The sequence below is a fragment of the Canis lupus genome, chromosome 14, assembly GCF_003254725.2.
Source record: "Canis lupus dingo isolate Sandy chromosome 14, ASM325472v2, whole genome shotgun sequence".
Taxonomy (NCBI): Eukaryota; Metazoa; Chordata; class Mammalia; order Carnivora; family Canidae; genus Canis; species Canis lupus.
In genome coordinates, this window is record NC_064256.1 from 4002297 (window position 1) to 4025898 (window position 23602).

The 23602-nt window shown below is 38.2% G+C and overlaps 1 protein-coding gene across 3 annotated transcripts in view; it reads left to right on the forward strand.

Annotated features, from left to right (window-relative positions):
• CHCHD3 (coiled-coil-helix-coiled-coil-helix domain containing 3) overlaps positions 1-23602 on the forward strand; it is a 277972-nt gene that overhangs the window by 45801 nt on the left and 208569 nt on the right. For all 3 annotated transcript variants that reach the window (XR_003145765.3, XM_025471692.3, XM_025471691.3), the window contains exon 3: positions 8929-9010. Coding sequence is in view for 2 of the 3 variants with exons in the window: in XM_025471692.3 (XP_025327477.1) it covers positions 8929-9010 (82 nt within the window). In the remaining variant the exon portion in view is untranslated. The remainder of the gene's footprint in view (positions 1-8928; positions 9011-23602) is intronic.

A 23602-nucleotide genomic window follows, 5' to 3' on the forward strand; every position in this document is an offset into this window, starting at 1 on the left:
CCATATTTTAACAACTATTCACGGTGCTCTATTTCTTAACATTTCTTATCCAACTTATTGGTTTTCAAGGCTCCTCACAATTAAGCGTAATTTACCCTTCTATTTTTAATTCTTACAAACAAGCTTTGGTGGGGTTCTTTTCCATCTGTAATGTACGTTCTTGCTCATGTCCCATCTCCTTCATGGAGCACTCCGTTACTACAGCCAGCCTTGGTAAGATTTTTTTTTTTAAGATTTTATTTATTTATTCATAAGAGACGGGGGGGGGGGGGGCAGAGACACAGGCAGACAGAAGCAGGCTCCATAGAGTCAGCTGGATGTGGGACTTGATCCCGGAACTCCAGGACCACGCCCTGAGCCGAAGGCAGATGCTCAACCGCTGAGCCACCCAGACATCCCAAGATTTCTTTTTTTTTTTTTTAAAGATTTTATTTATTTATTTATGATAGACAGAGAGAGAGAGAGAGAGAGAGAGAGAGAGAGGCAGAGGCACAGGAGCAGGCTCCATGCCAGGAGCCTGACGTGGGACTCGATCCCGGGTCTCCAGGGTCGCGCCCTGGGCCAAAGGCAGGCGCCAAACTGCTGAGCCACCCAGGGATCCCCCCCAAGATTTCTTAATATTAAACCTCAAGAGCACAATTTTACTAAGACTACAATCTCTAATGGTAGGGACCATATGCCTTCATCTCTTTTAAGGCCTGGCATAGGATTAAGTCTAAGAGAATTTACTACCCAGTGAATTGATTGATTTCCCTAGTTTGTGTTATTTCTAAAGGTCACTTGATTTGGAAGAAAATAATTAAAAATAAGTTCGTATGATTGACCGTAGGAGAGCTTAAACATTGAAACCATAAGCTTATAATGAATACCCATCTTTCTCTCCTTTATGAATACTATGTGTCTGTAGTGGTGGCTCTAGATTTTTTCCTTTTTTAAAGATTATTTATTAGAGAAGAGAGAGGGTGAGGGCGAGCAAGTGGGGGGCGGAGGGGCAGAGGGAGAGAAGTAGATTCCCTATTGAGTGCCAAGCTGGACATGTGGCTTGATCCTATAACCTAGAGATCATGACCTGAGCTGAAACCAAGAATTGGAGGCTCAACTGATGGAGCCACCCTGGCACCCTGGCTCCAGATTGTCTGGAAGGAGTGTTTGGGAGCAGAAACCCGGTGGCCCTGGTGTGTGGAGAGATGTTAGAGAAGGGAGGGACACTTGTCTTGGATTTCTTTTTTTGAGTAGTCGTTAAACTTTTTATTTATATTGTATGTGATTTTACAGTATGTATATTCCTTCTAAATCTTCCCAAGCTACCTCAAAAGTTGATGACTTCTGTAACAACTGATGTTTGATTCTACAAATCAAACAGTTTATATTTCTTTATTGAATGTCTGTATGCCTAGCACAGCCTGTACAGTATTGTTCCTTCCCCCATTACCTCTCCCTCTTTTGTTTTTGCTTTGTCTGTGAAGCCTAGAGGCTGTTTTTGGTCATTTGCTGGGTGGGTATCTGATAGAGTCTTCAAATGAGCAGCGTCACTTCAAGCAACTGACCAACTGACCATATATGTTGTCAGTGATCTACTGTTTTATTCCTTTACCTTTATTTATTTTATTTTTTTAAAATATTTTATTTATTTATTCATGAGAGACACACAGAGTGGGGAGCAGGCTCCATGCAGGGAGCCTGACATGGGACTTGATCCTGGGACTCCAGAATCACACCCTGGGCCTAAGGCAGGCGCTCAGCCGCTGAGCCACCCAGGCATCCTATCCTTTACCTTTATTTTAGTGGGCTTTTTAGGGGATGTGGGGGCTCAAGCATGAATTCTATCCCATGGGTTCCCATTTAACACGGCTGTATTCCAGAGGAGGGGCGGTTAGAGATTTTATGGTTTCAGCCCTCAGGTTTACAGATGAACTAACCATGGCCTAAAGCAGTCGTGTGTTTTTGAGCAAAATCACAAAAACCAGTTATGGCAAAGCCTGGACTAATTGGGAACCCCCTTCATTTCCAGCTTGATCTTCTGTGCATTTCACGGGTCTTTTCAAAGAAATGCTTGAGTATGGCCACACAAAGGACTACTGAAATGAAATGGAAACAGGTTTGGGTGGTTTTGATACTTTATTTGGGATTGAAGATTTAATGCTGTTTAATTTATAGTTTTATCCCCAGTGAACTAAACACATCCATTTATGAAACAAAAAAAATATTAAGCTATGCATCAAAAAGCAATATCCAGAGGTAATTATTATTTTTTAATTTAAATTATAGATCTTATTTTCCTTGAGGCTTTGTGGGGTCTTGCCACTATTATTCAGGATATTGAGACATGAAATACTAGATGTATCTGATTCTCAATACTGGTTTTATGAATTATCTACTTAAAAATGTGGAAACTGTAGCATGTGACTGATGAGCTTGTCTGTTGCTCTACAGCTTCTGCGGACTGGTATTGATGTGTGTTTTCCCATAGAATGGAACGTGGAGCTGCTTTCTGTGAGTGCTGGGTGTGAAGCAAACAATAAAATGGACATTATTTGCATATTATGCCATTTCAATCAGAAATTTACAAAAGTATAAAATCGTGATGGAGCAGTAATACAATGAAATAAACCATTAACTTGATGCTGCTAATGTTTGGATTGCCATACCCTGTACCACTGTGCCTTCTGAGTCAATATTTATGGTTTTGAATGTGCCTTTAAGGATTTCATTCCAACACTATCATTAACTGTAACATATAGGTAGCCTCAATTACTCTGCCAGGTATCTTGACAGACGGCGGTGTTTATTTATTTATTTTTTTGGAGGAAGTCTTAAGATACATTATCCTTGGGTGATAATGAATGTAACTGTCAGATGAACATCATACTTAATATACTCCTGTGTGTGTGTGTGTGTGTGTGTGTGTGTGTGTGTTTAAATCAGGTTTGTCTGCCAAGTAAATGGTGCCACAAATGGATAATGGCAAACTGTTACATGTTTCTTTGTAGCCTAAGAGATTTATCCTCGTCATCTTTCGACTCTTCTCCCAATCAAACCCTGTATCTTTTATAAGATAAGGAGTGGGACAGGATTTGTCCTGCAACCCATGCTGTGAGTCATTGAGTTCCAATATACTGTGTGCTTATTTCATTGAGTGAATGGATGCTTCCATTATTCTATTTAAAACAATCAGTGCCCATTTTGTATTAATGAATTTATTGAAATTCTATTTCTATGAAGCTGAAAGTTTAATTTGATTATGGTATAAGTTGTGGCTCAGCTGTCTCAATCCTGGCAGAGGCTCTGCCTTTTTCTAAAGTCTGCTGCTTGTGCTATGCACTTAGGTATATATGTGTCCCTCTTAGAATAGATTTTCATAGTTTCTCTTCAGGGTTTTTAAATTAGCATATGAAAATAATAGGCTTTATAAAATTGGACATGACATGTATCAGCAAAAGGTAAACCAGAAAGAGAAATGGAGTAAAGAAAAAATCCCAGAGGACCTGACATTTTGCTAAGAGGCAAGCCATCACTTTTATTAAGTAACTTTTAGAGATTAAGAAATACTATAATTGAGGAGGGAATTATAGTGTGAGGATATTGCAAAGAAAATGAAGAGAAGGGAAAGTCATGGTCATGTCCATGTTACAAAGGATGTTGATAACATCCCTTGAGGTTCAGGGAATCTATATAAATCTTGAATCATAGTTGCAGTGTCAGTTTTTTGTTTTTTCATAGATGATGTGGCATTCATAATGTTCTTCCATCTTTCTGTTCTCCACTCAAGGAACTATCTTGAATATAGTGAATCTCTCTTCTCATTTCTTCCTTCCCTGTGTTCCTCTAGTTTAACCAGTTTTTGAAAATGGAATTTGGACACAAGTCCTATAACATAGAAAGCAGGTGAGGCATAATGAATTTATGCTGCACTTTCTCTGAGAATTAAGACCATGGTATTCTAGTCCTAAGAATACTAGGATCTCTAATAAGTAGGACTGACTTCCTTCCTTCCTTCCTTCCTTCCTTCCTTCCTTCCTTCCTTCCTTCCTTCCTTTCTTTCTTTCTTTCTTTCTTTCTTTCTTTCTTTCTTTCTTTCTTCTTTCTTTCAGATTTTACTTATTTATTAATGAGAGACAGAGAGAGAGAGAGACACACACACAGGCAGAGGGAGAAGAAGCAGGCTCCATGCAGGGACTTGCTACCAGGTCTCCAGGATCAAGCCCTGGACCGAAGGTGGCGCTAAACCGCTGAGCCACCCAGGCCACCCCCTCTTACCTGATCCTGAACCCAAATGAAATTTAGATTCTTAGAATTTCTTAGGAATTTGGGGTAACTGGGTAATGAGCACTAAGGAAGGCACTTGATGGGATGAGCACTGGGTGTTCTACTAAATGTTGGCAAATTGAATTTAAATTAAAGAAAATAAAAAAATGAACTCTTGGATAGAACCCCAACATATAAAGCCAATAAAAACAGCATTTTATCCTAATAATAAAAAAAAGAATTTCTTAAGAATTTAAATTCTTAGAAATTTAGAACGTAGCCAAGAGGAGTAAAAGATTGCTAGGCAGTTAGTAAAGAATTAATGGATTAACCAAAACATTTGTTTAGAATGTTGTACACTAAAAACAAATATGACTTTGTTAGGAATTAGGAGCTGCTTTCAATCATACAAGTATTTGTTATTTTCAATAATTGTTTTTAAAGGAAGCATTCAAGGCCAGACTTGATATAACCAAGCAATTGAAATACTTTATTTTTTCTTCCATGTTCTGCAGTGTTGTGTTATCTACAACTAATTGAGAAAATGCCAGTATTTATGTACATTAAGATACATTTGCCATTGAGAAAGACAATAAAAGGATTTTGTGGAGATTTTTAAAAGTACGGGATTCAAGTATGTGAAGAAAATACCCTTTTGTCTTAACACATTTTAAAAGGAAAGTGTTGTATGTATGTAAAAGCTGTGAACCATACTTACTAAGCTTGAAATAGGTTTGCAGATTTCCATGGCAAATCTGATTTATATGGCTTGAACATTTCTTTTTTTTTACTTTTTCTCATTTCACAAACTTTGCCAGTCCCTAAAGATCTTCTTGGAAACTCACTGTGCTAATAGGCAAGGTTGGCCTTTCCTGAGCTTCTCTGAAAGTAGTCCATCCTGAAACACTGACCTTTTAATTTAATAACAGTTTTATTTGAGAAAATGTTCAGATCCTGAGAGCTGAAAAGAGTGTTTTCAGAAAGGCCATTTTAAATAGTGGTCTCCAAATGGTATATCTTTTTTCCTTCTGTGCTTTAGACCAGGCCCATCGGAAGAAATAATGTATTGTTGCTTTCTGTATTCTATTGATTTAAAAACAAATAACATGAAACTTAGATTTGCTCAAAACCCATTACTACACTGGTTTATTTTTCTGCCTGGGCTTTGATTTGCTATTTTAGATTTTAGGCTCTTGAATGCTAGGTCATGTTTTATCTTTTGTTATTTTAAATTCTCACTTGTAGCTAAGGTAATTCCTTTTTCAGCTGTGACCCAAAATTGTAATTTTTTTTTTTTTTTTCGTTTTTCTTTTCCAGGAATAGCTAGGGTATTAGAAAGACAGCTGTGCTTTGGTCTCTTTACTGACCAAAAGTGATGTCAATCATCAGTCCCTGGGGCATGTCTTTTTCAGTGGCCTCAAGAGTTTCTGGCCCTTTGCATGACTGGTGCTTTCTCACTCCCACTTCTCTTCCTTGTGGCCTACCTAGATGACAGCACCATTGTTTCACACCTCACTGGGCAGGTGGTGGGGCTGATAGAATAGGCAGGATGGTATAGAGAAAGAGGACAGGCCTTGAAGCTACATTTCCTAATTTGCAGTCCCTCCTTCATGGCTTCCTTCCTAACTTCCCAACTGGTCACCATTTGGTAATGGAGACCTTACTGTTCCATTTTAGGTTTATCACATCTTCATAAAAAGCTCTCTGCTAACTTTGGCTTTTCCCGTAGTAGGAAGCCCCTAAAGAAACGACGTAAAATGCACTATGAAGACATGGGGTTACCAGCTCACTGAGAAAACGGATCCCATTGCTGCATACTCAGAGCTGGTATGCTCTCACCGAAGCCTAGTTTTAATTGTTTGAATGAAATTCATTTGAATTGTGATTGAGATTTTGATTGAATTTTGCCTGAGAAAAATGTTGCTGTGGTGATCTGAAAAAAATCCAGGGGGAAGCGGTCTGATTATACATATCAGCCTCACTCTGTAGATTCTAACTGGTATGGCAAACTTAAAGACTATAGTTTGTGTAGTATCAGTTGGGTTAAATATTTGTTCAATGTTTGCTACTAATTAGAGCTACCAGCTGTGAGCAACTTGAAAAAATGTAGTGTGATGTTTTGCTTGTTTATGAGAGGTAGCTGAAAAGGTGAAAATTATCACTTTGTAGAGTGCATAGTCTAGAACTTCATAGCCAGCTGACCCCCATGTAACCCAGCAGATCCTGGTTTTGCATGAGAAAATCAGAACTTGGGTAGGTTACCTGATTGATCAAAGTCTAGCTGATGGAAAAACAAAGACCATTCGGATCTTTGCTGAGCTATTACTGTCTGTGAATTTCTTTTTCTTTTTTTTTAAATTTTATTTATTTATTCATGAGGGACAGAGAGAGAGAGAGGGAGGGAGAAGCAGGCTCCATGAAGAGACCCTGAGTGGACTCGTTCCTGGGTCTCCAGGATCAGGCCCTGGGCTGAAGACAGCGCTAAAGCTCTGAGCCACCCGGGCTACCCTGTCTGAATTTCTCTGCTGGCGTTTGTATTATTTTAAATCTTTAATACTGAAAAAAGCTTTAAGATTTGCCTGAATGCAGACAGAATTCTCTGTTCTAGTTTTTTTTTTTTCTTGATTTTATGTGACCTTTTCAAAGCTGAGACTTGTATCTTTCTCATCTTACAGACTGTGAAGTAGGAGAGATGCCAAACAGCAGCATAGTGTATAGTTCAAAGGGACCCTGGAGAATGTCCATAGCAGAACAGCCTTTTGCAGAAAACTGTACAGAGAAGCTAGGAACTTCCCTCCAAGGTCCTCCAGGTTGTTGATGGCCATGCTGGGATTAGATCTCAACTAGTATTTATTCCTTTCTCTAATTCCTTGTCCATTATTCTGTTTTTATTTTTTATTTATTTTTTATTTTTTTATTTTTTATTTATTTTTCTGTTTTTATATTATTTTTTTCGTTTTACAGCTTTATCGCGATGGATATACATTTTTATCCCATTCATCAGTGGATAGGCATTTAGGTTGTTTTCACTTTTGGAATATTGTGAATAATGCTGCTGTAAATATTTTCAGTTCTCTTGAGTATATACAGTGCCGGGGTGTAGAATTGCTAGATCACATGGCAACTGTGTTTAGCGTTTTGAGGAACTGCCAGAGTGTTTTCTGTGGTGGCCACTTCATTTTACATTCTCACCAGCACTTGTTAATTATTGCTTGTCTTTTTGATTACACTGGGTTTGAATTGGAGTATCATTGTGGTTTTGATTTGTATTTCTTTGATGATGGGTGCTATTGACCCATGTTTCATGTGCTTATTGGCAACTTGTATTATTTTTTTTTAGAGAAATGCCTGTTTCCGTCCTTTGCCCATTTTTAAATTTGTTGTCTTTTTGTTTGTGTATTCTGGATACAAGTCTTGTATCTTTGCCAGTATTTTCTCCCATTCAATGGGTTTGTCTTTTCACCTTGATGGTGTCCTTTGGTTCTATTGTTGTTTTCTGATAATCCCACACCTAAGAGAACATGTCCTTATGACTTTTCCCATATCTTCATTGTTATTGTCCAGTGTCAGCTAAATTTTAAAATACCTTGTTGTAATTCAGTTTTTGCATATGCCGTGAAGCAAGGCACTTTAATGTGGAGATCATCAAATAAAGTGTCCTGCTGGTTTTCCACCTCATAGACTCCACCATTTGAAATACTTCTTAGGTCCTGTGTGTATTCATAGATTCTCCCAAGCTTTTCTGGTGCTTTCCTCATCATGATTTTAGGTGGTGAGTTTCTAGCACAATGGAGATAGTCTCTGCTTATTTTTTATGGAAGACTCTTAAGGAACATATAAAATTTGTCTATTTTATTTGCTGTAAGAATCTTTACAAAGCATATCATACAACATCTTCCAATTGGAAAGACCAGATGTTTCAAATCAAGTCACCACATATTTAGAAAGCTCCAGCTGTCAGCACTTTTCTGTGTTTCTCTCCAATTGTTGGCACTTGACATTGAATGACATATTTTCCAAAAAATATGGCTTTAAAATTTTCATAAATCATAAATGCCTTTTTTCATAAATTATGGAAAAATGTATGTAAATACAATTGATTTTCTTCCTGTCACAAATGATTTTTTAAAGTAATTATATGAGGCACCTGGGTGGCTCAGTAGGTTAAGTGTCTGACTCTTGATCTTTGGCTCAGGTCTTGATCTCAGGGTTGTGAGTTCAAGTCCCATGCTGGGTGTGGAGCCTATTTAAAAAAATGCTTTTTGAAATGTTTAATTATCAAAATGAGAATAGTTCGGTGTCATTTTCCTGTCTGAAGTCCCTTTCTTACAGCATCTCCTCCCCTTATATGTGATTGTCAGACTTTAATGATAGGACATCATTTTAAAGAATTTGTACTTAATGGCTCAGTCCCCACTGGGCAGTAAGCAGCTCCTTGAGTTTATTATACATTTTGGCAGGTGTGGAAATTTCTAGGTCACCAGGGACCTTTTGATTAAATTACTCATGAAGTGCACTAATTGGTCTTTTCTGCAGTGCTTGGGTAGTTCCAAGGAGACTGACCAGCTGGCAGAACTTTGCCCATTAAGATCCAGTCTCAGCTTTGTTTTCTGGAGTATTTTCTTGCTTCTATATTTAAGAAATCACTGATTTTAATCTCTTCCCACTCTTTCTATATCCTAGTTTCTGATGAAGAATTGAAGAGAAGAGTAGCTGAGGAGCTGGCATTGGAGCAAGCCAGGAAAGAGTCTGAAAACCAGAAACGGTGAGTTTTGTGGTATCGGAGACAGATTTTGGTGGACTTTGGTCATAATTATGAAACACCTTTGGAGAATGATTGTAATAAGACCCAGTATTGTGTTTGGCTGAACTTCAGAATGTGTTGAGTATATGAATGTGGCCATTTTCAGTTTTGGATTGTGCTTTTTTTTTTTTTTTTTTTTTTAAGATTTTATTTATTTATTCATGAGAGACCCACAGAGAGAGGTAGAGACACAGGCAGAGGGAGAAGCAGGCCTGATGTGGGACTCGATCCCAGGACCGCAGGATCACGACCTGAGCCGAAGGCAGATGCTCAACCCTTGAGCCTCTCAGGTGCCCCCGGATTATGACCATTATATCTCTTGTGTGGTTCTTAGCTGTATGATTACTGAGAACTTTCTTAGTATGTAAGAAGTAGTTCTTGAGGATTCTCCAGGCATTTCTTAGACTAGTTAGTTTCTTTCACCAGATGTCTTTATGATCGAAAATTGTACAGTCTACAATGGGTGTTAAGGCTTACAATATTGTTGCTCACAGTGAAAGTCATATGTTTCGCATAGTGTCCATATTAACATATAGCACCAGTTAGTAATGTCCTCACTTAAAAAAGCTGAAGACATTGCAGAAATATGTAAGGTTGAAAAATAAGATCCTCCATAATTCTGTTCTATTCTTGATCATTTTATTCTTTTGTACATCAATGCAATTATTGTCATTACTAATACTACTACTTACAGCTGAAAGAATGTTCTCTGAAGTGTTTTTTGTAATAATAGAAAACTGGAATGGTTGCCCATTATGGGGACTGGCTGAATGAATTATGATACATGCCTACAATGGAATATCAGACAGTCAAGTGGTTCCTTATGTGCTGATTCAGAAGGATGTGGAAAAGCAATAATTTGAAGAAAAGCAATGTTCAAAACAGCATGATAATATTTTTTTTTTGGTAAAAAATACTACTTTTAAAGATTTAAAGTATATACTTATAAAAATATGTGAATACATTTTGATCCAAGATACAGTCAAGTGCTTCCCATCTGTGTTACTTCTGGAATTTGCATGTAGCAAAGAGTTTTATTATATAATCATGTGAATGTCTTTCTACTGTGAATACTAGGCACATGCCTACCACGTGTAGATGCTTAGTATATATTTGTTTTTATTTTGGATTGCTTAACTATTTTGTTTGAGAGAGCCAAATGTAAAGTCTTTGACTTGGATTCTAGTCCTCATTGACCACAGGACCTTTAACATATAATTTAACCTCTTTGGGCCTTAAAGCTTTTATTTCTTAACTGAGGGGTTTGAAAAATGTTCTCTAATATTTCTTTCCCTTTAACAAAGTGCTAAGCTACCACTAATTTGCTTGAAATGTGTGGGACAGGACATAAGTTTTAGATTAAGACCACCATTTTCTCAGGAAGGCTCATGGCTTAGGGTTTTAAAAAAATCAAGATGTAATTAGTCCTGGTAAAAGGGTCTGTGTGTATATTTCAGTAGTTTCTTACGCAGCACTTTATAATTACTTAATTGGGTTAGGTTGATGGAGTATATAATTAGAGAGTGAAGTTTAAATACTCAGAAAATTTCAGACTATTTTCATTAAGAAGCAAAGAAAATCGGTATGTTATGGTAGAATTTCTTGTCTTTGAAATTTTATTATTTTTAATTGAATTTTATTTTAATAAGGCTTTTTTGGTTAGACTCATATTTACTTTGCTTATTATATTTCACATAGGATTTTTATCTTCCTTTCTTCCCATATGGTACAATACCTCTTACTGTGGTGTTTTGTTTTTATGGTGTTTTTTTGCCCTTTGTTACTCAACTCCCATTTGCTCTACCTTGGTCAATGGAAGGGTAAAGGGCACATGAGATGAATCAAAGGTGCCAGTGAGAGCCAATTTCATATCTCATGTGGACTGGGGCTGGCAGCCTCCCTGTAAACTGAACAAATGACTATTGATAAGGAATTTATTTACCATCACCTTTAAGGAGAGTAGAGGGTAATACACCCTTTTTATTATTTTTTCTTAAGAAAAAATATTTCGTTTGAAGCCTTCTTCGTGAAAACTTTCTCCTGTCAAATCTTGGCAAAAAGTGTGTGTTCATTTATAGGATAGTTTTTGGTAGAATCAATAGCTGTTTCCTTTTCTTTTTTTTCTACTGGAGAAGAAACTTTAGAAAAAGTATTAAAAAAAATTTTTTTTTTTGAGAGAGAGAGAGAGAGACAGCAAGACAGCACACACAGAGGGTGGGCAGAGAGAGAGGCAATGAGAGAATCTTAAGTAGATTCCATGCCCAGTGTGGAACTGACATGGGGCTGATCTCATGACCTGGACATCATGACATGAGCTGAAATCAAGAGTTAGATGCTTAACTGACTGAGCCACCCAGGAGCCCTGCATTAAGAAAGTTTTATGTGTAGTCTTTTATCATTCATTCATTCATTCATTCACATTCATTCATTCACTTATTTAAAAAGATATTATTTATTTATTTGAGAGAGAGAGGGCACGCAGAGGTGGGGAGTGGTATAGGGAGAAGCAGGCTCCCCACTTAGCAGGGAGGCCTACAGGGGGCTGGATCCTAGGTCCTGGGATTGTGATCTCAACTGAAGGCAGATACTTAACTGACTGGACACCCAGGTGCCCTGATGTGTATGTAGTCATTTATTTATCTATCTATATATCTATCTATCTATTTATTTTTAAAGATTTACTTATTCATGAGAGACACCAAGCGAGAGAGAGAGAGAGGCAGAGGCAGAGGGAGAAGCAGGCTCCATGCAGGGAGCCCGATGTGGGACTTGATCCCGGGTCTCCAGGATCAGGCCCTGGGTTGAAGGTGGCATTAACCATTGCGCCACCTGGGCTGCCCTGTATGTAGTCTTTTAAAAGCAAGTTTTTGGAGTCATGAAGCATTTAATACATTATTGTATGTGTTGCCTTAATTGAATAAAGCCTTGTAAGCTGTTTTAGAGAATAGTTTCTTGTGCTGTTGTCCTGTTACTTGTATGCTAGTCCAGGTGCCCATGTAACCATAGTGAATTCTTAAGATCGGCACATAACACATAAGGAACCAAATTTGTGTGAAGAGGACTTTGGAAATCATATTTTTTTTCCTTACAGAATATTTCTTATTCTTGTTTACCCTTTTTATTATGGACATTTTAAAGCACACTGAAAACCAGAGAAGAGTACAGTGAGTCCCCAAGACCCATCACACTGTTTCAACAATTCTGGCTTCATCTCTGCCCCATTCACTTCGCCTGTGTGGTGAATGGTAAAGGAACAGTCTTTCTAATAAGCTGACTTCATGGCAGGGAAATAATCTGAAAGGTCTTCTATCAGGCTAGCTTAAAGAAGGACCTTTCTTTCAGTTGGATTTTTGGTCAAAAGACTGAAACTTACCTCTGGTTAACTTAGGAAGCAAGAACATTTTGAGGAGCATAAAGGATAGCTCAAAAGAATCAAAAGAAAGACAGACATAAGCTCGTGAAGAACTGGGTACTACTAAAACTCACAGTGGGGAAGAAGGAAGTCATGATGAAGGTTGCACAACAAGGGGAAAGGATGGAAAGGATGGTGGTGGGTGGCTCATTTTCATTGAATTGAAGATGTCATCGATTTTAAGAAGCATTTGGTGTACCACTAAGAAGGAAATTGCTGCAAATTATAGCATAATGGTTTATCTCTTAGAAGTTTTTTTTGAAAGAGCTCATTAAGATTTACTTGAATTTTTAAAAAACCTATCACTTTGTGTATTCATGAAAAAGGAAAATGTAAGCAAAATAAATAGGTGAAGACAGTGTTCTGGTCCTCAGGGGGGAAGATTTTGGTCCCCAGGAGACAAAAGACAACATCTGGAGTCATTTTTAGCTATCACAACTTGCCTGGTGTTATTGGCATCTAGCAGGCATGTCCAGGCCAGGGCTGCTAAATGTCCTGCAATGCAGAGGATAACCACCTCCCCACCCCAGACAAAGAATTATCTGGCTCAGTATGTCACTAGTGCTGCTAGGGAGAAACCCAGGGTGAAGGGCTTCTTAAAATTTGCTCACACCGGGTCTGATTCTTCTAAATCACTCTTGGATTCAGGGTCTTGATATTCTTGTTCTGCACCATCCAAACCTTGGCATCACGGCATTCCTTGAAAGATCACTCCACTGTCATCCCCGGAATTTTTCCAGGCTGCTGACACACCAGTTGTGCAAATTTTGATGCTACACAGAGGCTGTGGCAACTGTGCATGACTGCTGCGCGGCAGACAGCAATTGTGAGTTGCTTTCAGGCGGGCGAAAACATGGAAGACTGGTTCTGGAACTGCATGCTGCCAGTACAGTCCACACACTGAAGGCTGGAATGTCTGCCAGGTTGGAAAGGACTTCCTGAGTGTCTGGCTCATGTCCCACCTGGTGCAGAAGGCCCCTTACAGCATCTCTGCCTGGCAGTGACATACATATTTAGGTCCCATTCAGAAATTGTTTAAACTGAAGGTATTTCATTAGCCCACTGAAAATGTACCTGAACTTTTCCTTTTATATCTCCATGCCCTTTAAACCTACGTGCAGACATAGCCTAATTAAAAATTGCTTTATTTAAAGGTCTCTAAGACCAGTGACCATGTAGCTAGTTGTAAGCACTGTGACTGTATATGCAGTATTCTAATTTTTTTCCCACATCTAAGAAAATATTTACACATGGAATCCCAGTTCAGTTTATTTTTAGATCTGATTCTGTTTTATGAACATCTTTAATGGTTTGCTTAGTTGACAAGCTGATACCCCGAAAATCACTGACGAAATATTAGTACACACAGTAAAATTGATGGATCTAATTTGGAATCATAGTTTTGCTTACCATATCATCTCATGGATAGAATAGTTGTTTGGTGCATTGGGAGTCAAGAGTAAATGCCATGTCAGCAGTCTGTTTTTGCTGTTATTCTCTACAGCCTATTTTTGGTTATGGCTGACCATCCTGTATTGTAACTGTAGCAGGACACAGTATGCTACAGTTTGAGTATAGACTTTTAAAATGTGGTCTTCTTGCATCCTACCTACCTTCAGGAGTCAATCTCTGACAACAAGAAAATGTGACTACTTCTGACCCCTGACCTTTGGCATTTGAATTTTACCTCTCTCCCCATAAAGGCAAGTGAAAGTGTTTCAGCTTTAATAACCTTTCTTCAAGAAACCAGGAAGAAGGGGAATCGCTACGTGATGTTGTAACTACTGTGCATCAACCAAGATGACTTGCTTGCTGTTTTTAGATGAACATCATTTGAAATTTTAGCCCATTTTTAATTACTTGGAAAATTACCTTAGATTTGTGAGGCTTAAGATAATTAATTTGCTTTAGTAGTCATAAATTTTATCAGTATCTGTGTAAGTTGGAGTATAACCCAGTTCATTCATTTTTCAGTTTATAGCATCAGGTAAGGGCTTGTCATCAAAAAAGGGCTTGAAACTTATTTGTGCATTTAGTTTTTTATAGTTAAAAGTGAAATTCACAGCAGTGGTATCTTCTGTTTAAACTCCTATATAATAATAATTCATCTCAGTTTTATTATTGGTGTTTTCAGCCTTTGAAAGAAAAAGCTGGGAAAGGAAGGAGGAAAGAATGTACTGGAGAAAAACAGGGTATTGTGAGTTAGTGTCACATTGAAAATACATAAGTCTGAAGTCATTTACCTAGTGTGGTGCCTTTCATGTAGTGAGTTCTCACAAATGTTTGTTCAACTGAATCACTGGAGCTGGAACCTGACAGTCTTCTAGCAAGGACAATTTGTCCTATGACATATACATATATATGCTATGTTTTGTTAAAAGTAAAAGCAAATTACGCCTTTAAAAAGACATTTAGCTAGAAACTGTACTTACTTATAAACCTTTGTTTTAAAGTAGTGTCATGTTAAACATCACAACACAAACATTTATAAACACAAATGATGCATTTATGAAATTGCATATCTTCAACCTGTGTGTAATCTGTAGGTATATAGTAATTAAGAAAACCCAACAGTTTTCAGGGAATAAGTGCTGTTGATAACTGATATTTATCAATAGTTTATCATCAAAGTATAGTTTTTAAGTGACTTTAAAAGATCCATTAGTCAATATTTTCTCAAGGCACTCAACTGTCACAGGCAAATGAACTCATTTCTGACTTAGAAATATTTGCAAAAAAGTGCTTAAAGAAATTCGAGTTATCACTCTTCATCTGATGTCCAGATGTAACATGTACCACTCTGCTGTGATGTGAGCATATTTCCCTGTGTCTGGTTCCAGGAAGGGTAGCTGATGGCTTGTTGGCATGGTCTGTAAAATATTCCTTTAAATGAGCTGACATTTAAGAGCTCCTTCTGTAGTGTAAAAATCCCAATATAATAGAATTATTTCCTTATTGCGGCCTTTTTGTCCTTTTTAAATGCATACTGTATCGCTGTTGTTTTATACCTATCCCTTTTCTATGACATTTGCTTGAAAGTAGATAAAGAACTAACCAGTTCTTATTGCAAGAGGAAGATCGTGTCTTAGCCATCTGATATTTTTCCTTGGAAGATGATTAGAAGTGCTGTGTATGTACTAGGTATTGGAATCTTTCACCATCTGCTACTTTCATCTTCTCTTCAAATGGCACTTTTCTGTTTTTAATAGAGACGACTGCTTTCAATAACCCACTATTGTAGAAGGTTGGATTATCCAGTCTGTATTTTATTTACATCTCTTTTTCCAAAGCCAATTTTCTTTCCTATCTATGCTGTGTTGTTGTAGGATCCTACCCTGAATTCTGTTTAAGGAGCTATTTCTACATGGTTGGAATATTAACCATGGGAAACCAGAATTAGTCAAGCATGCCATAGAGATCTGTAACTTTTTTTATTAATCATAATAGCAACAGTGATGTCCAGCCACTTCTTGTTCACATTTCTTTTGACAGTAATTACAGAGTTTTCTCTCATGAAGCCTAGTATTTGAAGTAATTTGTGCCAAAGTTGATTTCTACATTTGGAAGCTTCTAGGAATTGGTTTCTGAGTGTTCTGTGGTTGTAGTAGTTCTTGTTGAAGTTTCTGCATTACCAGTACAATCTGGGGGATGAGGGGGGCTTGTAATGTGCTCTATAAATGATTTATCATTCCTTCCATAACATTGACAATAGCATTAATAGTTTATCACTGCTTTATAAAAACAGATGACTGAAGTAGTCATATGTAAAGTTTCTCACTCAGCAGCAGAACAGGACTTGAACTGGACTGCCCCCTAACCCCACACCATCTAGTGCTGAGGTGATAGGATCATACTGTCCCACAGCATCCTATGAAACATTTACTCAAAGGAAGCCCAATGTGGAACTCCAATATAAAGCTGATTCAAGTGCCATCTGGCTAGGACTAGGAATGTAGAGTTCTTTCAGTCTTTTTTCCCCCTCTTTTTCCTTCCTGGACACCTGGGAATCATCTTTACAGGCCCTAATGCTATTAGGACTTAGTTTGAGAAAGCTGAGATCAGGATAATTTTCTCTCAAGTTTGGACATTTTGTGTGTGAGGAATATACTTATCTTATCCAAACAGCATTTGTTGGATGGATGCAGTTTTGTTTCTGTTTTAGAAGGTGAGTGGGCAGCAGCCTGATGTCCATTTCCGTGAGTCCAGAAGTCTGTATTGATGGACGGTGGTCCACGTAGGCCGGGCCTCACCCTGGCTGAGCCCTTAGTCCTCATCTTTCTGGAAGCCATCTGCCGGTCTTGCTGGTAATGAATGTTGTGTTAAGAAGGATGTAAAAGAATGTGAGATCCTCTCTATGGCAGTTCACTTTGGAAACAGTGGAAAAATATATGGTCCCCTCTTTCCTTTCTTGACCATAACAGCTTTGCCGATAGAGCCCTGAGCTGAAGAGGAATAAAGGCAATCAGATGTAAATTTTTTTCTCAGCATTGTAATATTTCCAAACATTGGCACATTTTGATGTTTAAGTAATAACCCCTTCCTGCTCCTTTCCTGGTTGGAGAAAACTGTTAAAGAAGCAAGTGGCTCATGTTAAGTTTCTGTTAAATATTTTTTTTTTTTAAACTTTTTTTTATTTTTTTTATTTATTTATTTATTTATTTATTTATTTATTTATTTATTTATTTATTTATTTATTTATTTATGATAGTCACAGAGAGAGAGAGAGAGAGGCAGAGTCATAGGCAGAGGGAGAAGCAGGCTCCATGCACCGGGAGCCCGACGTGGGATTCGATCCCGGGTCTCCAGGATCGCGCCCTGGGCCAAAGGCAGGCGCCAAACCGCTGCGCCACCCAGGGATCCCTGTTAAATATTTTTTTAAAAGAATTTATTTATTCATGAGAGACCCAGAGTAGGAGAGAGGCAGAGACATAGAGGGAGAAGCAGGCTCCCTGCAGGAAGTCTGATGTGGGATTTGATCCCAAGACTCCGAGATCATGTCCTGAGCCAAAGGCAGATGCTCAACTGCTGAGCCACCCAGGAGTCACAAGTTTCTGTTAAATATTTTGCTGAGAAGACCCATATTCTTTTACATCCCACTCATCCAGAAGCAGATGCGGTTTGGCTTTGGAAACTTTCTTCATGGCTTATAGATGACAGGCATATAGAACATGCACACTGGGGTCACATATTATCTGTTGTGAAAACCATTCCCAAGTACAGGACCTATTTGCCCAACCAAAATGAGAAAATTAAAAAGATCATAGGTGGTGTTTTTTATTATGTGTTTGGTACTATTCTGAGCACTGTATGTATTTTAAGTCATCCATCCTCCTAGTGTCACTGCTACCCCACTTGTTAAACAAGGAAACTGAGAGGTAAAGAACTTGCCCACGCTTGTATCTAGTAAGTGCTGAGTCTGGGATTTGAACCCAAGTCCATGGAGTGCATGGACTTTATCATCCTGCATCCTGCCTTTTCTGTGTATACAAGGAGTATTTTCATTAAAGTTTTTCATTTATCATTGTGCAAAAGAATAACAAGCATTTACTTGGATTTTCACATTTAAACCATAGTAAATAAAAGATCACTCAAAAATAACCCCTGTTGGGATCCCTGGGTGGCACAGCGGTTTGGCGCCTGCCTTTGGCCCGGGGCGCGATCCTGGAGACCCGGGATCGAATCCCACGTTGGGCTCCCGGTGCCTGGAGCCTGCTTCTTCCTCTGCCTGTGTCTCTGCCTCTCTCTCTCTCTCTCTCTGTGTGACTATCATTAAAAAAAACAAAAAAAAAAAAAACAAAAAAAACCAACCCTGTTGTGGGTTCTTGGTTACTGGATTTGGGCAACTGCTCAGGATCATCTTTTTTTTTTTTTTTTTTTAAGATTTTATTTATTTATTCATGAGAGACACAGAGAGAGGCAGAGACACAGGCAGAGGGAGAAGCAGGCTCCATGCAGGGAGCCCGATGCAGGACTCCAGGATCATGCCTTGGGCCGAAGGCAGTGCTAAACCGCTGAGCCACCTGGGCTACCCTAGGACCATCTTCTTGCTACTTCCTTTATTTTAGGACCAAAATCTTTGGAGAATTTGTATTTAAAGTTAATATTCTTTATTTATGTAGGCTATAACTCCCTATTAAATGCTCATTTGTGTACATATTTTAAGCGATGGTGGTAATTTGAATTTCCTGTTAGCTTAAGATTGGTGTATTTCTCTTAATTGCTCAGTGTGGTGGCAGGGTGTGTGGAAGCAGGTGGTACTTTGCCTCCTGAACTTTAGAGATGTGTGTCAGCTTCCAGTCACTGAGTCACGTATGTGCTCAGCACTGTTCTGCTGAGTTCAGTGGAGTCACTTGGGCCCTGCATTGTTCCAGAAGTAATAAAGAGGCACAGGATTTACTTTATTTATTTTTTTTATTTTTTAATTTTTTTAAAGATTTTATTTATTTATTCATAGAGACAGAGAGAGAGAGAGAGAGAGAGAGAGAGACAGAGACACAGGCAGAGGGAGGAGCCAGCACCATACAGAGAGCCTGATGTGGGACTCGATCCAGGGTCTCCAGGATCATGCCCTAGACTACAGGCGGCGCTAAACTGCTGCGCCACCGGGGCTGCCCAGGATTTACTTTAATAGATGACTGTGAAGTGGAAATTATTTTATATTTCTCCTTTTATATTCATCTTTAGGATTAAAAAAATTTTTTTTTTTTAAGACTCAGTTATTCTACTTTGTATTGGATCTGTTGCTTCATGTATTGGGTTTTTGGTTTGTAGTATTTGTTAGTATTCATTAATCTTTTTTGTAGTGGTCAAAGTATTTTGAGAAGTCGTCACATTTAGTTTACAAACTTATGTTTTTAAATCTGTTAGAAAATTACTGTTAGGACTACATGCCTTTGAAACTAGAATATAGAATTCCTCCATTGAGTAATGTGCAGGTAGCACAATGTGAGCAATTTATTATATACTATTTATAGCTGCTTCCTTACACATGCACTGTAGCTCCTTCATGCTTAAACCATTTCATTTGGAATTTTTTTCAAGTTATCCCATTAATGTGATTGTAGTGTGATTTTTGACATCAAGTATAAAGTATAATAATAGTTTATTAACCATTAATGTTTCAATGATTTAAATTTGAGTTCCTTCACAACTTCTTAGAATGGATTGCTTAAATTCCTTATTTCTTGGTGCCATTTTGTAAGTGCTGATTATATTAAAACAGAAATCCCTTAAAAATCTACGAATTACAATTTTGCTACAATTACAGTAGGATGATGGATTAAAACCAAATGAAATCAAAACGAACAAAAAAGGGCAACTGAAACCACTAATCCACTAATTTAATATGGGAAATGTCAATTAATTTAAAAACCATTACCCATACTCTGGTTTCTCTTCAAATCATTTAATCTTTCACCTCTTAAAAACCATTACCTAACAGTTTCTGCAATTTTTATTATTTCTATAGAACATAACATGGTAGGTTTGACTTAAAAAGGTAACTCCTCAAACTACTGAGTTTGGATGGATGGATGGATGTTTATTTGTTTAAAATTTTTTAAAAGAAATACATCATATATTGAAGAAATTCAGATAATATAGAAGCATAAAAATTTGGTCATCTTTTCCCTTCCCCTCCCTCTCAGAAAACTGTTCACACATTCATACCAAATGGGAAATGTATTCTTAACCATATTTTATATGGTTTGTGTTTTGAACAAAATGAGATTGAACTAATAATGTTGTATAACTTGCTTTTCCCCCCCTTGCAATCTTATATTGTAGTCCTCTTCCCAAGTACACAGTATACAGATCTTATAGATAGGCTTGAGATCTGATCATATACACCATGTAAGAAGACTTCACCTAGGAAAAGTAATATTAGATAATAATAACTAATAAGACCCAATGGTAATAGTGAACAGTTTTTGAACACTCCTTTGTCCCAAGCACTGGTGTAAGCACTTTGCACATATTGATCACTTAATCCTCCCAGCAGCACTGTGAAGGAGGTTCTGTTCTCCTGGTACACTCACATTGCAAATGCAGTGTCCAAAACAGAGCGGTTCACTTGCTTACAGTCACATGCCCAGAAAATAGAGAAGTTGGGATTTGAACACGAACAACCTGGAATCCGAAGTCATACTCATCACTACTCTACTTAACTGTGTCTCAGTCTTATTTTCTGGCCTCGTGGTGATGTTACGTATTATATATTAGTCTGAATGTTCTCTCTGAGGCTCTTTTGATGTGGTTTACTGAAGTCTTATGTTTTTCAGATTTCAGTACAATCAGTTTTGCCTTGATTGTGGAGCTCAATAAATAAAGGAATTTAGTTTTGAAAAGAATTCACAAGGAAAGGGATTTTTTTTGTATTTTTGTTTTTTTAATTCACATGACTATATTTTGAAATAAAACTGTCAAAATACTGTCAAATAGTGGATGAAAATTAATATTTCAGTAAATTTTATTGTAAAATGTTAGGAATTGTGTATTTCTTGATGAATATACCTGTCAAGTATGCAATTCAGTTTTTATAGACTTAAAGATAAAGAGCCCAAACTATTGTCCAAGTGAGTATCTTGTTATTTGTACAGCTCCAGGTAAGTTTGACATAGAAAGCACTTTCCTGAAACTACTGAAAACTTAGATGTTAGCCTAACAAAAATTGAGGGTAATATCAGATTTTTGATTACCAATTATTCCTCCTTCATTCTTCTTGCTTTTATGGCTCTCCTTTCCCTCTTATAGTTAATTAGCCCTGTCTCTGTGTTAGTATAGGTACTGCCAAAGCGAGCACATCCCTGTCTCTGCTTTTAAAATGTACTGCAAATCCATTACCTCTCCCCATTTCCATCCTTACTTAGTCTAAGCTAGTGGTTCTCAACTGGGGGATATTATTACCTGCCCACATCCCCACCCATGGGGCATTTGGCCACGGCTGGAGACCTTTACAGTTGTCACAACTTAAGAGGGTGTTCCTGGCACCTAGTGAGTGGCTGGTGACCAGAGATGCTGCTAGATATCCTGTGATGCACAGAATAATCTCCAACAACAAAGCATTGTTTGGTCCAATTGCTATCAGTGCTAAGGTTGAGAAACTCTGGTCTAAGCCGTTATCATTTCTCACTTGTGTTGTTTCAGAGTCTACTCCAAGGGAGACACGCTATTGTCCCCAGGTTCTGCTTTTCATAAAGCAGTAAGAGTGTGCTTTAAACATTTATTTATATTTTTAAAGTAATCTTTACATGCAGTGTGGGACTCTAACTCACCACCCTGAAATCAAGAATTGGATGCTCTACCAATTGAGCCAGCCAGATGCCCCTAAAAATGTATTTTAAAGCATGAGAGTTTATTTGCTTAAAATTTTGTAAGGCTTCTCATTAGATTCAGTACAAAGTCCAGACCTTTCCATGATCTTATAGGCCTCTGATTTTCTTTATATAGTCCTATGCTCATGCATCATCACTTACCACCCTCTCATTGAATGTTACAACGATGTCAGCTGCAAACCTCTATATGCCTCTTTGCCTGGAATACTTGTATGCTGTTTTTGCGTGCTGGCTCCCTCTTCTTATTTGGTGTTCTTTGCAGCTCCACAGAGAGATTTTGCTTGATCATTTTATCTAAATATTTTTTTTTTCTTGTCCTCTTACTCTGGTTATCCTTGTCTCTACTTTGTTTCTTCATAGCACTTTGGCTGTTGATTGACTGTCTTCCCTGGAACATAAAGGTCTCTGAGGGCAGAACTCATTGTCATGTAGTAAGTGTCAACAAGAATGCATTACCAAATTAAAATAATATTTTATGATTACAGCTAAATAGATGAGAATGGGATAGAATTTGTCCAAAAGGGAAAAGAGGCAGGAGAGTTATCATGCAGCAACAGCAGCTCCCACTTAACGATTGCCTCCTGTTTGCTAGGTGCTGTACTGGTGCATCTGTACATTAGCTCTGCGTTCCCTGGGTGCCTTCTGACCAGGCTGGCTGTAGTCTGTGTGGCAGCCTGTAGGATGATGCCCTTCACATTTCCCTGGGATCTAAAGCTGGGCGGCCCCCTACACCAAATGCTATCCACAGTTTTGTCCTACAGTCAGAATGCAGCTCCAAGAGGCTGAGTTTCTTGTTCAAGAACATATAGAAGGCAGCATAAGGATTTGAATCCTGCTTTCTTCTCCAGTTGTTCCTCTTCAGTAACTTTTGGATTTTTTTAAAAAAAGATGTTATTTATTTATTTATTCATGAGAGACAGAGGAGAGAGAAGCAGGCCCCATGTAGGGAGCCCGACGTGGCCCGGGTCTCCAGAATCATGCCCTGGACGGAATGTGGCGCCAAACTGCTGAGCCACCCAGGCTGCCCTAACTTTTGGATTTTAGGAAACAACTGTGATTGTTCATGTCTTCCCCTCTAGTTGACTTAATCGGCTCTCAGTTTTTGAAACAGGGACTATATTTTTAATTCCAGAGGTGGCAAATTTTTTTTTTTTTTGGTTTCAGGTGACTTAGGCAAAAGCGATCTACTTTTCCATCCTGTTGTTTAGTCAGCATTGTCTAAAAGTGAAAGAGTGGCATTATGAGAATATGGTGTGGGCTCTGGACTATTTTTATTGGGTACTAAAACCTGAAAATTTGAACTACATGTAAAATATATACTGTGTCACACACTCATGCTTATGACTGATCCAGAGTATGTTTTATCCAAGTCTGTGAATCTTGAGTGTTGGGATGGAAGTCAGGAAGTCTGTGGCTCTAGCCATGAACCTCTCATTAGCCCCGTGGAGCCTTTGGAAGGTGGCCCTGTTTTCCTTCAAAAGGAACCCTAGGGCCACATGTATTTGTATTTTGAAAATTTGAGTCCTTTACCTGGTTTGGTGAGAGTTTTCCTCCTGAATCCTGAGAGATCCTCTCTTTCTCTGCTTTCCTCAGCCTTCCTGGCTCCTAAGAATCTGTCCATACAAGGTCCCCGGGGAGACCAAAGCCCAGGATGGCCTGCAATGGCAGGTTGTTCTGAGTGTCAGTGTTGCTGTGCACCTTGCTATTTGAATGCTGTCTTGTGCTTCTTGTTCTCTTGTATCCATCCTCCCACTACCTTCAATTGTTCCCCTCCTTGGTTGACTTTTTTGTTTTTTGTTTTTTCATTTC